Below are 15,924 nucleotides of genomic sequence, written 5' to 3'. Positions count from 1 at the left end.
GGCTGAAGTGTACCAGTCTTCTGCCTGTTAACTCTTGCAGACCTGTTCTTGCTGTTAGGTCCCCTGTTCTATGGTATGAAACAAGCAAAAAACCCTCCTTGTGCAACACAAACATGGATGATGTTTTGTTGTTGGGGTTTTTTCCCCATGTTTTGGAGGTTATTTCACTTTAAGAAACTCCCAGGTGCTTTTAAAGTTTTGTTTGTTTGTTTTCTTTCTGCAGATGAACATGGAAGTGGAAGAGATTTATGAATATGTTCATTCCATCCTTCTCCCAAAGTATGAACACCTCTTATAAGTCACTGCACTTCCCAGGACTTTGCCCAACATAGATTCAAAAGCCACACGTGATACAGGTTTCAATAATTCCCATGGGAAAATATGCAGCTTTAAGAAGCCTACATCTCCCACATGCATGGGGAGGAGCTCTGCTTATCTCTTTAGCTCAGAACCAAGATCAGGACTTTTTCCTCAGGGGATCATTTACTCTTCAAACATTCACAAAACAAAGGTAATCCACCATCTTGCTCCAGGGCATGCCACAGAATCCATCTTCCTTTCCAAACAAACTACGAAACTGTATATTTTATGAATCATTCTGAGTAGTGGGCTTACCTCTTTTACCTAATAGTTGTTCTTAAAGGAACCCTTCTTGTCAACAGGGTCAGTTACCCAGATGTGTCACTCCACATCTCCAGCTTTTACTATTGACACAGGGAAACACATTCACTGCCTACATATATAAAATTCTTTTGTTTCTTTTCTTTTTATTCAGTGTGTTACATTTGTGCTATTCCTCACCAACACATTACGTGCTGTTTCCCATTAATTTCTAATAACATCCTATCTATATAGCATATCCTTGTTTAGTCCATACTCATATGAATAAAATGGCTCAAATTCCTTACTGTGGGGAGGAAAGAATGCATTTCTATTAATACTGAGTATCAGCACACTCCAAAAGTGGTCTTGTGCTGGACACAAGATGATATATTTATATAAACAAATTAAGATTTTAAAAAACCCCACACTCAGACATGCCATTAAACTAACCTACAGATGCCAAATCAATTATTGTAATTAATGTGGAATAAACCATATTGCTAAATCAGTGACAATTTTCATAATTACTATATACTGTTATGGTATTATGAAATAGCAATAGTCTAAACACTTTAACAACTCCATTGTGATGGGCTCTGTGAAAACCCAAAGCACAGTTCTATAACCCTAAAATATTTACAGGCATTCAACTTTTATTATTAAAGTGTCCTTGTGAGATAAGAAGTAAATGAAAGAAAAAAAAACTACTCAGTGGGAACATTCAAGTAATAATAGAAAAAGAAACTTTTTATCTGGCTTTCTTTATCTTCCTCCACAAATTACAAAATAGTGAGAGATAGCATAGTCTATCCATTGATAAAAAAATGGATCTGTACTGATACCTCTGAAGTCCAATATGGGATCTGGAAATTGGGATAAATAGTTCACAGATAGAACAATGCATTCCAAAAAGTTCAATCTAAAGTTTATTCTAAAACTTGCCGAAAGATCCTGCCATATTAAATCATATCAGATAAGATGGCAAATGAAAATTGATGCTTATAAATGTTATATGTAACCTTCACCAAATACTTACAATGATGAGCACTAGTTTAGATGTTATTAATGTGAAAAGACATCTTAGAAAGCCGGTGAAATTATCATCTGCCTGAAACTTTAATTCTGTACTCAGTGGAGGTCAAAAATTACAGAAAGTCACTAGAATCAAGAGAAAAATTATTTATTACATACTTCAGAATGTCTGTACTATATCAAAAAAACCCCAAAAAACCCACAAACCCAAAAACCAAAACACAAAAGCCAGAAAGATGTTTAGATTAAGCACAAACATGGATTAATCAGACACAAAGGAAGGCTAACCTAAATAAGACATTTCATTTGGAGAAAAACCCAATCAAACCTGTAACTCAGAGGGTTATGGTAGAGTTCATGAATGACATAGAAGCAAAGAGTCATAAAATGCATAAAACCAAACAATAAATAATTTTCAAGAAGATCTGAAATAATCTAAGATTATTTCAATAATCTTAGTGTACCAGGTGCCAGAAGCTGAGACTCACCAACCAAACTGGCTGCAAAACCAGTACTGAGAGATGATAAAGCCATGGTGGAAAACCCAAAAGAACGTCCTGAGTGTGTGTTCCTCTGCTGGAGCACTTCATCATTAACCTTACCCCTGATCTGTTTCAAATGGAGATGTTGAACCCTAAAAAGAAGTTCATGACACAAAACAAACAACTTTGAGAAAAATTCTCAAGAGACACTGTTCACCCAGGAAACTCAAGGCTGCAATATTTTGTACAGTGCAGTCCAATTCTAACTGTGGTATCAATTCTTGCTTAAAACTTTCTTGGCATCTAAGAAGTAGATTGTATCAAATGTCACATTATTTTTTAAAATTGTGACATTAAAAGTGACACCTATTCCATGCAGACTAGTACAACTCTAATTAGTGCATATATGGGGAGATGTGATTTACCAGGGAAAGATCAACAAGGGTTTTGTCAACATTGTTCTTGCCAAGAGAAGCCTTGCTTTGTAAACTCAGATTGAATGTGTCAGCAAGCACATGGATGAGAAGGATTGCAGAGATACAGTTTGCTGAGATTTCTGAAAGACTTTCAAGACTTTCTTGCTAAAGGTTCTTAAGGAGACTAAACAACCAGAGGACAAGAGAGAAGATCCCAGCATGGACTGAAATGCAGTTAAAAGACTAAGTATATGGTCAGTTTTCACAATGAAAGATGTCACTAATGCACCTTCACATCTCTGCAATTTCTCATAAATAATCCAAGTAAGATAAGGAGGGACAAGACAAAGATTGCTGAAGATATCATGTTATTCCTGAAAGGAGAGAAAAGGTGTGGCTGAGAGCTGCAGAAAGACCTTCCTCTGTTCAGGGCTCTTAGACACCCACTGATGATCCACTGTATGGGGACAGATGTGCTCCAGCACAGGACTCAGCAGGGACCCCCAGACTCTTCCAAAGCCTCACTCAGACCCTCTGTGGCATCTGGAATAGCACTGGACACCTCCCCGTGGGCAGCTGAACAGAGACCTCAGTGCCTGGCAGGAAAACAACAGCTGATGTAAATCCATGCACATGGGGACAAAACAGTCCTACATCAATGTGGAATAATGCTCTCTGAACTGACCACTACATGTCAGGAGTGAGAGCTGGGAAGCTGAAGGTTATTTGAAGGACAATGCCAGCTCAGTGGAGATCAACAGCACATTGAATACTAGAAATATTCAGAAGCAATACTGAAAACAAGGCAGGGAATATTATTATGCCACTTTATAAATCTACTAGATGCCTCTGTCATGAACACCAAATGGAGTTCCAGTCCCACCACCACAAACAGGAATAACAGAAATGGTGAAGTTCATAGAATAGCAGCATACACCTCCTTGGAAAGGAGAATTCACTTGGATTTGCCTGCAAGAGGAGCCTTACCAGACTGCAAGGGGACTTCATGGAGGCTCTGAAGTGGTGACTGGCACAGAGAAGGCAAACTCAATGTACTGTCCTTCCCCAAGCAAGAAGCAGGGTCAGGTCATCACATGGTGTCACAAAATGTCAAGCTGAAAGCAAGAAAAGTGGCTGTTCATGCACACAGTGACATTGTGGAACTCCTGCCACAGGATGATATGGATGCTACAAGTTTACAAGCAGTAGGCCACAGAAATCACAGAAAGGATAAAGTTGGAAGGGGTCACAGTGGAGCATCTGGTCCAACCTCCCTGCTTTAGCAGGGCCATTCCAGAGCACATGGCACAGGATTGTATCCTGGTGGTTCTGGAACATCCCCAGTGAGGGAGACTGGACAGCTTCCCTGGACAATCTCTTCCAGTGCTGTCACTCAGACAGTAAAGAAATTCCTTCTCATGTTCAGCTGGCACTCCCTGAGCATCAAATGAACTGAACAAATGGATGGAGGAGATACAGTGAGGGCTGCTAAGCAAGACACAACCTCTGATTTCAGGAGTCACTGGATGCAAACTTGTTCAAAGCAGACCCAGCAGAAGTTTCCCCAGAAGTGTCACCTCTTACAATTCTTTCATGTTTGGGGACAAGAACTGAGAGACACACTCTTATTTTAAGTGATGTATCTGCCTTTACAGTGCTATGAAAAATTGAAAAATGAGTAATTTTATCAATGCTTTTCAAATATTTCAGGTTAATTAATGAGCAGCACAGCTGAAGCAGGATGGGCAATGGGGACACTTTTTCTCCATTTTTGCTGAGTACATCACTTGCAATCATCTTTGCTGGAGGCATCTACAAAAAGGTAAGAGATCACCTAATTCAGGAGAACATTAACCAGAGCATTCCAGCACAGCTGTAACACATTTTCTGTGCTTTTATCTCAATAAGGTGTCCTCTTTGGGAACAGCTGAGTCATGGACCCATCACTTATTATTTGTACCAAGTGCCACAATCCTCAGTTGTACTAAGGAAACCGCGCAAAACCTTGTGAAGCCCCTGAGCACAGTCACTCATGTGGGCTGGGGAGGAGCAGCAAATGCAGCTCTGAGTGGTATCACTGAGCCTGCAAGGTCTGAGAGCACCAGGGTCCTGCCCAGGCAGGTCCGCACGCTGTCCCCAGAGAGGGGCTGCAGGACCCAGAGCCTTCTCCCTTCCCAGGGGGCAGTTCCTGCCCTGGGGAGGCCGTGAGGGGGCTCTGGTGATGCTGTCCCAAGAAGGTGAGAGCTCTCAGCAGGAAGAACAGCATTGCCAGCAGGTACGAGGGGGTGATCCTGTTGGGAGTAAACCCTTATTTCAATCCTGCCCCTCTACCCAGCCCTGCTGAGTAGACTGCTGAGGGACCCTGGAGTGCTGGGTCCAGTTCTGGCTCCCCAGTGCAAGACAGGCATGGAGCTCCTGGACAGGGTCCAGCAGAGGCTACAAAGATGATGAAAGGACTGGAGCATCTTTCTTACGAGGAAAAGCTGAGAGAGCTGGGCCTGTTGAGCCACAAGAGATGACTGAGAGGGGACCTCATCAATGTATTTCAGTATCTCAAGGGAGGGTGTCAAGAGAATGGAGCCAGACTCCTCTTGGTGGTGCCAAGCAATAGGACAAGATACAACAGGCAGGATCGGATGCTTAGGAAGTTCCATCTGAACATGAGGAAGAACTTTATTGTGCGTGTAACCAAGCACTGGAGCAGATTGTCCAGAGGCTGTATTATCTCCCTCCCTGAGTACTCTCAAGAACCGTGTGAATGCAATCCTGTGCCACGTGGTCTAGTATGACCCTGCAGGAGCAGCGAGGCTGACCCACACGCCCCGCTGCGATCCCTCACCCGCGGCCCCACGCCGTGCCTCCGTGAGGGCACCACCGCCGCCTCCTCGCCGTGCCCTCACAGCCGAGCGGGCACCGCCCCCCAAGATGGCGCCCCCGCCCGCCCCACAATGCCCCGCGCGCAGCTGCCGCGCTTCCGGGTGCGGGCCCAGGAGGGCGGCGGGCCCGGCACGGCGGGCGGAGGGCGAGGTTGCTCCGAGCGGATGCGAACGAGCGGGCGCGCAGTGCCCGAGGAGGCCGCGCCCGGACCATGAGGCTTCGACTGTGGCTGGTCCCGGCCCTGGTGCTGCTGTGGGGGCCGGGCGGGCTGGAGGCGCTGGGGCACCCGCAGCGCCCGCAGCGCTTCGGTGAGGACAGGGCGCGACCACGGCAACCCCGGAGGGGAGGAGGAGGAGGGAGAGACCACTGCGGCACTGGGGGGAGGCAGGCACGGCACCCCCGCCTGCCGGGGGTTGGCGATGGGCGCTGTGTGGGGCAGGGCAGGGCAGCCCTTGTGCTGAGGGCATCGCTGATGGGCAGCGTTTGGGGCCACTGCTCCCTGCAGGGAGACACCATTGTTCACACGCGAGCTCTGCTGAAGAGTTTTCCTCCCAGGAGTTTGCGTTCTGTTAAGGCGGGCTGATCACAGAGTAGGTCGGGTAGGACGGGACCGCGGTGGGTGATCCGGTCCGGTGTCCATGCTCCTGCAGGGTCATCCTGGATCGCATTCCGCAGGATTGCACCCAGGCAGTTCTGGAATATCTCCAGTGAGGGAGGCTGCACAGGGCAAAATCATATAAATGGCATCCCTTCATAGTTCTGTTTGGAGAGTCACCAGAGAGCCCGAAGCTATTGGAGCTGAAAGTGACCTCTAGAAAAGCTTGACACAGAGGAGAACCACTGCCTTATTTAACTTCTGTAAACAGTTTTGCATCTAAGCTTCTGCTTTGCACTGAACAAGTTGTTTGATAAGCAGAAGCTTATCACTGCAGTGGCAGATGGACTCTTGCATGAGGCAGTGGCTGTGTCTTGCCCTCAAGACCCGTGTCTTACATAGTTCTTGGATCCTTGATTTTGCTCCATTCTCCTCTCCTCTGTATGATAGTTACTGAGCAGCAAAATTTTTGTTTCCTTTAAAAGCTTTGTCTGGCCCCCACATGAAAACCCCTGTTTTGAAAATCAAAGGTACAAAAATGATTTTGTGATAAGTTCTGTTGCTTTCCTTCAGCCCATTGCTACGCAGGGCGGGATTCACATGGGGTGATGCTGACATTCAAATGAACAACCGAACTGTCTAAAGACAGTCTCGAAACGCTGTTGCAGTGATTAATCAGCTGTACATTCCCACAGAGATAGCTGTCCTGTCTCCAGTCCCTGAGGCCAGCAGGGACTGCCCCAAGCAAGGCTCCTTTCTTGGCTTGGATCTCTCAGCGCCTTTCCTGACAGGTGTCTGCGCCTCTGCCCTCCTCTCCTGCCCCTGAGGTGGATTTGGGCTTCTGTGCACACCTCAGCAGTTTGTGGCTGCAGGAACCTGGGAAGGATGGGGCTCAGTGGGAGATGCTCCAGGAAGTGTAATAGAAATAAAACAAACACAGAGTGTCCTTTCAGCATCAGGGAGGTCCTGAACAGCTGTTGCATCTTGGGCTGTCAGATCTTCCTGCCTTCTAAAGGACCTGTCTGCTATGAGTTTGTGCAGTCTTTATCTGATGGCTTTTATCTCCTTGGCCCACGTACCACTGTGCCAGGACTATGAGCTCTTCGATTTTATGAAATACTGCATGGGGGAAAACCTCATTTCTTCTAAATATTAGAAGAATTATTCATTTTCCTCACATCTGTAGTGACTTACATATTTATGCAATTTTTCTCATTTGTACTACTGTTTGTTGTTTAGGTGATAAAATATTAGTCTACATAATAATTCTTAGTATGAGGAAAGAAGCATGGCTTTATTGGTTACTTTTGTCTATATATTTTGTGTTGGATATTTATTTGAGATGTATGGTCAGGGCTGCAGGACACCATTTGTAATACAAAGGCAGCATAAATTTATAATAATGTTTTTTATTTTTTTTTTCCTTTCTGAATAGTTTTTGGTCTTTAATAGTCACTCCAAGCTCTCTATTCTTTGTGATTTTTCTTTTGGTTTTTTGAGGTTTTTGTGGGAGGTTTTTTTTTTCTTTTTGGAGGTTTTTTTTTTTTTGTTTTGCTTTGAGTGGTGATAATTGTACTGATACACTTTGTTCTGTAAAAACAGTGAGGAATTCTTTTCCTCCTGTGTTATTTCACACATTCGCACCTTGAATTTCATCACGTTTCGTTTTGTTGTCCAGTAAACTAAATTTACAAAAGTGTTTTGTGAGGGAACTTGAGAAATCCATGTGTGCTACATTAGCTATACTTCTTGGGGTAATACATTCATATCCTGTTGATTTATTGGTCATTTTCTTGACTTGTTGTAAAGCCTCTTTTCCTGAGTCTCGAACACAGGTCTTTACATATATCCTATCATGACAAAAAGGTCCTTTTGGGGAACTTTTTAATCTCCACTGCAGTGAATACTAAGGTCAGTTATTGGTACTGGCCTTTAGTTTTGCATCCATTCTTAGGGCAGTATTTGCAGCTTACTTGTTTTACAAGCCCTTTTGGTTATTTAGCTGTGTGGTTTCTTCTCATAAAATAAAAAAACATTTCAAGTATTAGCTTTCTGCCTTTTTCAAGCTGCTTTTAAAAATACCTTTGCCTGTTTTATTGTGGTTTTGTGTTCATCTTTGGTTGGAGTTCTGTTGTCCTCATCTTACAGCTTGGTTTTCTAAGTATCATCTTTTCCTTCTAATAATTTCAATATTATTCATTTGAAAGCTTTGTTTTTCCACAGCTTAATTTTTGGGAACTGAAATCAGATTTCTGATGAGAAGTATCTGTAAGGAAGTTTCATGAATTAACATTTTGTGATTTCTCTTGAGAACTTCTTGCTTATTACTCTGAGTTCAGTTTTTCAAGGAGGAAAAAAATTATACAGCGAAAAAAAGAATTTGACAAAGAATAGAATAAGTGATAAAATGATGTGGGTCATTTTCCAGCTTTTTTTGGCTGAAGTAATCTTAGGGTGTGGTGCTCCAGGAGTCTAAACTGATCTAAAATGGGACTGCCACAACCTGACCTCAGCTTTCCAATCCCTTCCCCATTCCTGTGAGCACATTCATGGAATGTGAGCTGTCTGGAAGCTAATCTCTTTTTTTGTTTGTTTTTTTCCTTGCTCTTTTTTTTTTTTTTTTTTTTTTTTGAGTGGTTTGGGGTCTTTATTTGCTTGGTTTTGGTTTATTTTCAGTAAAGGGTGTAGTTTCTCTCTGTAAACTCCATTATTGAGGAGCAGCTCACAGTGTGACTGTCCAAGCACCTGTCCCATTGTTTTTGGGGGGTGGAGAGGGTTGTGTTCCAGGTGAGGGATGAAGGCAGAATGGTGTCCACATCAGTTTGTCTTCAAGATGTTCTCTTTTTAGTAATGTTGACATCAGGGATCACTTTCTAGAGAAGTGGGACTCCAGTATTCAGTACAGTGACTGATACTATAGTTTGGCCCCAGAAAAATTAATGGCACCTCTTTCAAGATTTTACTCTTTGTTGTAATTTATCTCTGAAGATAACCTTTTATACCTACAAAATATTTATGCTGTTTGTCCTCAAGTTCAGACATATCTGAATGGTAACAGAGTGCCATTAATGTACTTGAAGAGAGTAGCAGTGCAAATGTCCAGCTTGGTGCTGAATAGGTGAGTAGGTCACTGAGCCTGTCTAAAGAACTGCCTGAATCTGTATTACAGTACAGTAACAGCAGCAAGTGTGCAGGTTGCCCCCAACAGACTCTGGGTGTAAAATGTGTTTTACCCAACTCTTGCCCTTTTTGAGTGAGAACTTTTGTCACAAGCTGGGCAGGGAACTAAAATAAGATAATTCTTCATTTGCTGGGCAGATGGTATTCTTTAAATCACTCACTGGGGATCTTTTTCTGCCTGCCAAATTGCACTAATAAAATCTGAGGCAGGTACCCTGATTTTCACCAGTTTTTTCTCCACACTGCAGACGTACCACGCAGAACTTGGAACAGCTGCATGAGCTGGAGAAATGCCCTGGTACAAATGGTTCTGTACAAACTTACCTGATGCACATCAGAAGACTCGGATTTAGATTTGTTGAGTGAAAAAAACAAATAGTAGTGGTGTTGATGAATAAACCAGGGGAGCCAAGTGATACAGAGGGCAGAAATAAATGGATTTACAGTCAGTTTTGAATTCTTCACACTTGGTGTGACAAAATGCAGGAAGTCCAAAGGCCAGGAATGTAACTTGCTGCCAGAGAATTTAGGGATTGGAAGTTTAGCTCAGTGTCAAGAATGTGCAGTGAGATAATTAGTGACAAAAATCTTAATGCAAGATTAAATTTTATCCTGCTGGACTGAAGCTTCTGTTGGAGACTAAGGCAATACCTAGGTGAGAGTCAAATTATTAATTTCTCTACCATGATCTGCCTTTTTTGTTACAGTTTCTTACCCCATTTGGACATCCTTTGAAGCAAGATAACTGTTGTAGATGAAGCTGGTTTTGCAGTTTGTCCCCAAAAGCTGAAGGTTGAGTGTGTTTCTCACCATGCATCACATGGTGGAGAATTCAAGGACACACAATCCCACAGCATCTGGTCCCTGCCCAGGATGTGGCTGGATTATTTCAAAATCATTGCAGGAATTGATGCAGTGTGTGTCTCTGTACAAACAGCAAATGCTTGGTGTAGACATGGCCCTATTGAATGCAAATTGCCACTATTATTTTTGTGTTGTGGATTAGCAATCTTTTCCATGAAGTTACTTAAAGTCAAAGTTTTCAAGTACTTTTCTTGGGTTTGTTTTCATTTGTTCATATGAATAGGTCAATGTTTCCATTTCCAGCTGAAAATGTGATTGAAGTGTAATTTCTGCAAAAACTACTGAAGGTCAACAAAAAGAAGAATGTCAGTGCTACAATAAATTCTAATTAATGTGAATTGCCTTTAACTGTTGCAAGAATTCTGATAATGGAAGCCTAATCCAGTGCTCAGCATGGGTTTGATTTTCAGTAGTGCCAATTTGTTCTGACCTTTAAGCAGACAAAAAGTAAAATTGCTGTTTGCTTTCAAGATTTGGGGTGGTTTAATTTTGTCCCCAGTAAAAACTGACAGCTTCCCTGCTGCTGTAGATAGCAGCAGATAGCACTGCTGATAGCAGCAGTGACTCATCTCAGTTTCATGTTTCTGCCACTCTGGAATTTTTGTGTGCATGTGCAGAAGCCCCAGCATGGATTTCTGCTCTGTGGCTGGAAGGGCCAAGTGAGGAAGCCCAGCCAGCCATACTCTGACACTGGCACTCTGACTTTACATTCAGATGCAGTTGTGTGTTTAGTAGTCAGCAGAGATTTGTCTTTGGGATAGAAGTTTGTATTTAGTTTCTGTTATGAACAGGTTGATCCCCCACCCCAACATTTTTATAAACTGTAGGAGTCTGAGTTTGCCTGTTTGCCAGAGTGATGATGGCATGTGCTTTGCTGTGAACCCAGGAGCTAGGTTTCTTTAACAAAGAGTGGTTTATCCTGTTGTTCTTTTCTGTGATCTTCATGTGCATCCCTGTTTTTGGGATGTCCAGCGACCTCTCAATGGTTCTAAGGTTTTCCTGATGTCTTTCATTCTTGTAGGTACATGTGATAGTACTGCCCATCTTTGTCACTTGTGGCCTGCATCTCTTCACAATATCCATCTCTCTCTTCCTGTGCTGCCCTAATGTGCATTATTTGTACTTTTTTCCCTCCTTGATATTTGCATTTTTAACCTTTGTGGGCAAATGGACTGGGAAGTGGGAAGGCAAGAGGACTCTGTTATGAAGGGAGGCACCTACAGCTGCTGATCCATAATTACTGAGGTGTTGAACAAGAACATGATATCCCTTGGTTTCCTTTCTCACATTTTCAGGTTTTCACTGAAATAATAAAATTCTGCCCCTCAGTACTGTGAGGTGCCTCAAATTTTGGAAGTTCATGTGTGAATGAGTCGATAGTTGTGTCCACAAGGAAAAGAAATGCAGTCAGAAGTGAAGGGGTTGGTGTCACAAGTGTGGTCTAGACAGTAATTAGTGTCTACCTAGAATCAGCTCCACTCAAACTTATTTTGTGGCCCAGCAGGATTTTGTGATGTGGTATCTTTGCACAGCAGTGAGGCTTGTAGTTTTTTGGTAGCCAGACAAATGGTCTGTTTCCAGAGAGCACTGCATCCTGGTGGCAGGGCAGTTCCTCTCTGCAGGATGTATGAGAGCATGTGATTTGGGGGTGGGTTGTGCTGGGGGTTTTTGAGCATCAAGTCATATGGTGCTGTTCTGTTGTAAGATGGGATGGCTGTATTGCCCTTGCTTCACTTTAATTATGAGGATGTTCATTCAGTAGACTTCCTTATTTTTTATAACGTCAATGTTTGGCAGTATATTGTTTTTTTTCCCTTTGGAAAGTGGTCTATTGTCATTAATAGGACAAACTGTTATTAAATCAAGTAGATCCAACAGTGTAAGTTTTGTTCCTCACTGATCCTTATTTAAGATGTGATTAGTGAAGGAGATAATTTGCAAGGTTGGAAGTGTGTGGGGTAATGTGTGGGAGCCATTGTGGGTATTCAGCTGTATTCAAAACCACCAGAAACAGCAGCTTAATTATCTATACAGCTTCTGCCAAACAGAATTTGCAGCCTTAAGGAAATATTCCCACTGCCTTGAAACAGATGTTTATTTTACTGTGGGGAGAAACGTTGGAGTAGTATAAAGGTGCTGCTACATGAACAAGTTTTTCCTGAGATGAGCTAAAGGGTATTTAGCAAGCTGTTAGCTTTTCCATGATAGCCATCACTGGCATGTGTGAGTGTGTGATAGGGAGGGAGTAGTTGCCCAGTGTAAGTGCAGGAGAAGTGCTCTGTGGAGAGGTGGACAGTAGAGCAGCAGCATCCCTGCCCTCCCAGCATGAGGGCTGATTAACCCTACCCGGGGGCTTCCTCTGCTGCTGCTGAGTGAGTGAGTGAGTGCAGGCACCTTGTTTTCTCTCGTGGTTTGACTAGTTTGGTGCGGCTGGGATCGAGTTAAAAACGTGCCTTCTAAAACATTCAGCAGTGCTGATGTGGCTGACCATTCTTACTAACAGGTTTGTCCAGAAATGTGCTCAGAGCGTAAACTTTTATCTTGTTATGGTTTATTTGAACGCTGCCATGTATTTGGTTCTTGCTTTGAACTGGTTTCTGATAAAGTTCTTCTGTTTACATGTTCTTGATGAGCAAAACAGCAACCACTCTTCAGTGGAAACAAGTAAACATGATTTATCTAAACTGTTTTGTGTGGGATAAGTGTTTCAGTTCACTTTGTATTGTGTCTCTGGCAATGTCTCTGTACCAGATGTGCTGGAGAAAGATGTAACAGCACGTGCAAGGAGTTGTTACAGAACAGCTTTCCCACGATGAACCTTCTCAATGTGTCCTCTTTGTCAACAGTCTCCTAAAAGCAGCATAAGCTGTTCAGAGAGGGTACCCACAAACATTTATGCAGGGCTGCATCACCTCCTGCCTGGCACAGACTGTTTGTGTGCCCAGTTGAAATGTGAATACATTTGCCTTCTCCATTAGCTCTCCCTTGAATGGTGCTGCAGCCAAAGGATCCAGCTGTGCTGCAGCCAGTGAGTGGCTCTTACTGCAAACACAGGGGCAGCTGTTTTATGTAGGGTGATGGACACCTGCTTTAGCTCTTGTGCTTCAAGCTGGAAAGACTCCAGTCTGTGTTTCCTAGTCTAAATTCTGAGACTCTGAATTATATTTCCAATTACTGTGTTTGGTTGCTTTAATTAATATGTTTTAATGTACAAGAAGAGCATACAAAATTAAATAGTAACAATTAAGAATATGGAGCCCTTCTATTCAGTCACTCCTCAGCTGTGTCAGAAAAATTGTTACTTGTCAACTGCTCATAAGCTTTTGATAGGTTGATTGGAAATCAGCTTGAGATCAGAACCCAGATGTAGTTGATGAGTACTGCATGAAATACAGCCTGGAGCCCCTTCTTCAGTCTTGGAGATGACACTGATTTAACAGTTCCACTGCAAAATCCTTCCTGAATGTGTTTGCAGTGCCTGTTATAGCACTGCTTTCTGTAGGCTTGTCATCCCATTCCAGTGCCTTTGACTGAAAAATTATTTCTGCTTTTATTCCCTTGGGATGATTGGAGAAATAACTGCAATTATTCCTGCAAGGCCCACTGATTATCTAGTGGTCTTTTTTAAATCCCAAAAGTAATTTTTTAAAAAATTTTGGATCTTGAGTTTTAGGTAGGAACACTTTCTGTCATGGGATAATTTTGAAGAGAGTTCTAAAAAATACTAATTATATCTTCAGAGTTAAAACTTCATGCTTCCAGATAAGCTTAACCTTTCCAGAAATGATGCAGTGCAAAAGAATGCTTATGAAATGGCTGACTTGCCACATTTACTTGTTGGGTTCCGGACAATAGATGGGGCATGAGATCATGGGAATTTACTGTTGTGCTTAGGAAAGCCAAGCTGCTTGGAGAAGGCTGACATTGGTATTTGAATTGCTAGCTGAGCACTCAAAGAGAAACTTCTTCTTTTGAAATACAAGCAGTGGCCTCCAGCTCAGGGAGTTAAGCTGTTCTCCCGTGCATTCTTGAGCTCTTTGGTGCTAGAGCAGAGTTTATAAAAAGGTACTTTCTGTGTTAAGTCTGGAAGTCTAGTGCCAGGAGGCTTTTAGCCCAGAACAAAATGAAAAAAAAGAGGCAGCAGTTGGTGAGGTCAAAGCTGAGGGCAGAGGTGGATCACTGCTGTGGATTTCTTCTTGAGAGCTTTGGGATGTTGTCTTTGTCACTGATGTTCCTTCCCTGTCTGTCTTACAAACCTGATTTCAGCATGTTTTCAGGAGGTTTCTCTCTGGGAAGGAAGGTGCCATGAGGTGAAGGCTGGTGGCAATAAATAAATACTTGCCGTATCAGGATGCAATTAAGAGGTTCCCTCAAATGACAGGAATGCAGAAATCTAGGAGGGTGTGGAAGTGAACGAACCACAAAAAAATGGTTTGAGAAACCTAAGCTCAGATCTGTTGAAGCCCATGGGAAATGCCTCTTGGACCATAATGAAGATAATGAGGAAGGAATACCAGAAAGATTTTTAAACTTGAATAAAAAGTCAAGTATATGCTTTTTATGGCTCTCATCCACAGTCTGCTGTACAATTGGATTCTGTACAGTTCTGTGTTTTCTTTACAATAATGACACTTCATCTTTTATTTTCAATAAGCCATGAACATGGATTCATTTTGCAATATGAACATTTTACAGGAAACTTTTGTTTTGAGTGTATTACCAATATATTTGTTCCACATGTGTCTGATACCATAATTAGTTAACAGATTATGTCTGGGAGCAGTGTATCTTAAGCCTCTACTTATGTTGTAAGTAAAATTAAAAGCAAACAAATTTAGGAAGGGTAAGAGGAAATATGAACAAGTGCACTCTTGTTTCAGGGTTACAGGAACTGGGAGTGCCGTGTGTTTCATTTGTTACTTCAATAGAATCATCTTACTCATCTTCATGAACTTCTTAGGTCTTGTTCTTACTACCCTTCCTGTGTCTCTGTGAGACATTTCCAGAAGGGTGTTTGTGTATATTAAGGTGGAGTAGGACTTGCCTACCAAATAAAAAAACCTGATTTTTTTTTTAGCAGACTTCTCAGTTCTCTTGCCATGAAATTGAGACATTTTGTCTGGCCATAGTGGCAACTGCGTCTTGCTTTTTGGCATGGCTTTCTCTTGGTTCTGGTCTGTGCTTCAAAGGCAGAGGTGGAAAAGGACAGTGGTGTTTTGTAGCTGGGGTTGTGCCTCTCGGGCAGAGCTTGTGCTTGGCAAGTCCCTGAACAGCACGGCCGTGGTACCACGCCTCTTGTTTCATGCCCCATGTCCCACACACTTGGTCTGTATCATAAACCAATGTTGGATATCCTGTGTATCAGCATTCTCTTTAATTGAGGGGTCAGCTCTAGCCTGAGTGTAGTGACAGAATCTCAAGTTTGATTAAAAGAATTCGGAACTAGAGCAGTTTAATGAGGTTTTTTTCCCAGAATTGATTTCCTTGCCTGTTCCTACCCCTTCCTAGGTGGTTCTGGATGAGGGCGGATGCCAGATAAAAAGCAATTAATTAGAACAGACTTTTTAACAAAAAAAGAGCTGTTTGGAGGGGGAAGTTAGGCATTTACTCACTGCTTGGCTCTAGTGAATCAGCTCTGCAGCATTTGGCAACTTAAAATGAAGGCCCTGCCTGACGTGCAGCAGTGGGGCACGTGTGGGGAAAATCCCAACGACACAAAACACGGTGATAGAAACTTGTCTTTGCATATAACCCGAAACACATGGTAATCATGTGCAGGTGCTCTCAACCTGAGGCTTGTAAACAGAAATCAGGAAATTGCAACTGCGCTGCCCTTCCTGTGTTGCTCAAGGCGCGGGGAGGGAGAAGCCTGGGA

General features: G+C 42.8%; 1 protein-coding gene across 1 annotated transcript in view; it reads left to right on the top strand.

Annotated features, from left to right (window-relative positions):
• Window positions 1–5,506: 5,506 nt before the first annotated feature.
• Window positions 5,507–15,924, top strand: part of ADAM17 (ADAM metallopeptidase domain 17) — a 34,261-nt gene continuing 23,843 nt past the window's right edge. Inside the window, exon 1 of the mRNA XM_064707699.1 lies at window positions 5,507–5,718. Within this exon, the coding sequence (XP_064563769.1) occupies window positions 5,622–5,718 (97 nt within the window). The 5' untranslated portion in view covers window positions 5,507–5,621. The remainder of the gene's footprint in view (window positions 5,719–15,924) is intronic.

The sequence above is a fragment of the Zonotrichia leucophrys genome, chromosome 3 (assembly GCF_028769735.1).
Source record: "Zonotrichia leucophrys gambelii isolate GWCS_2022_RI chromosome 3, RI_Zleu_2.0, whole genome shotgun sequence".
In the NCBI taxonomy this organism is placed as follows: domain Eukaryota; kingdom Metazoa; phylum Chordata; class Aves; order Passeriformes; family Passerellidae; genus Zonotrichia; species Zonotrichia leucophrys.
Note: the sequence above shows the minus strand (reverse complement) of the source record. Positions and strands in the feature narration are given on the sequence as shown.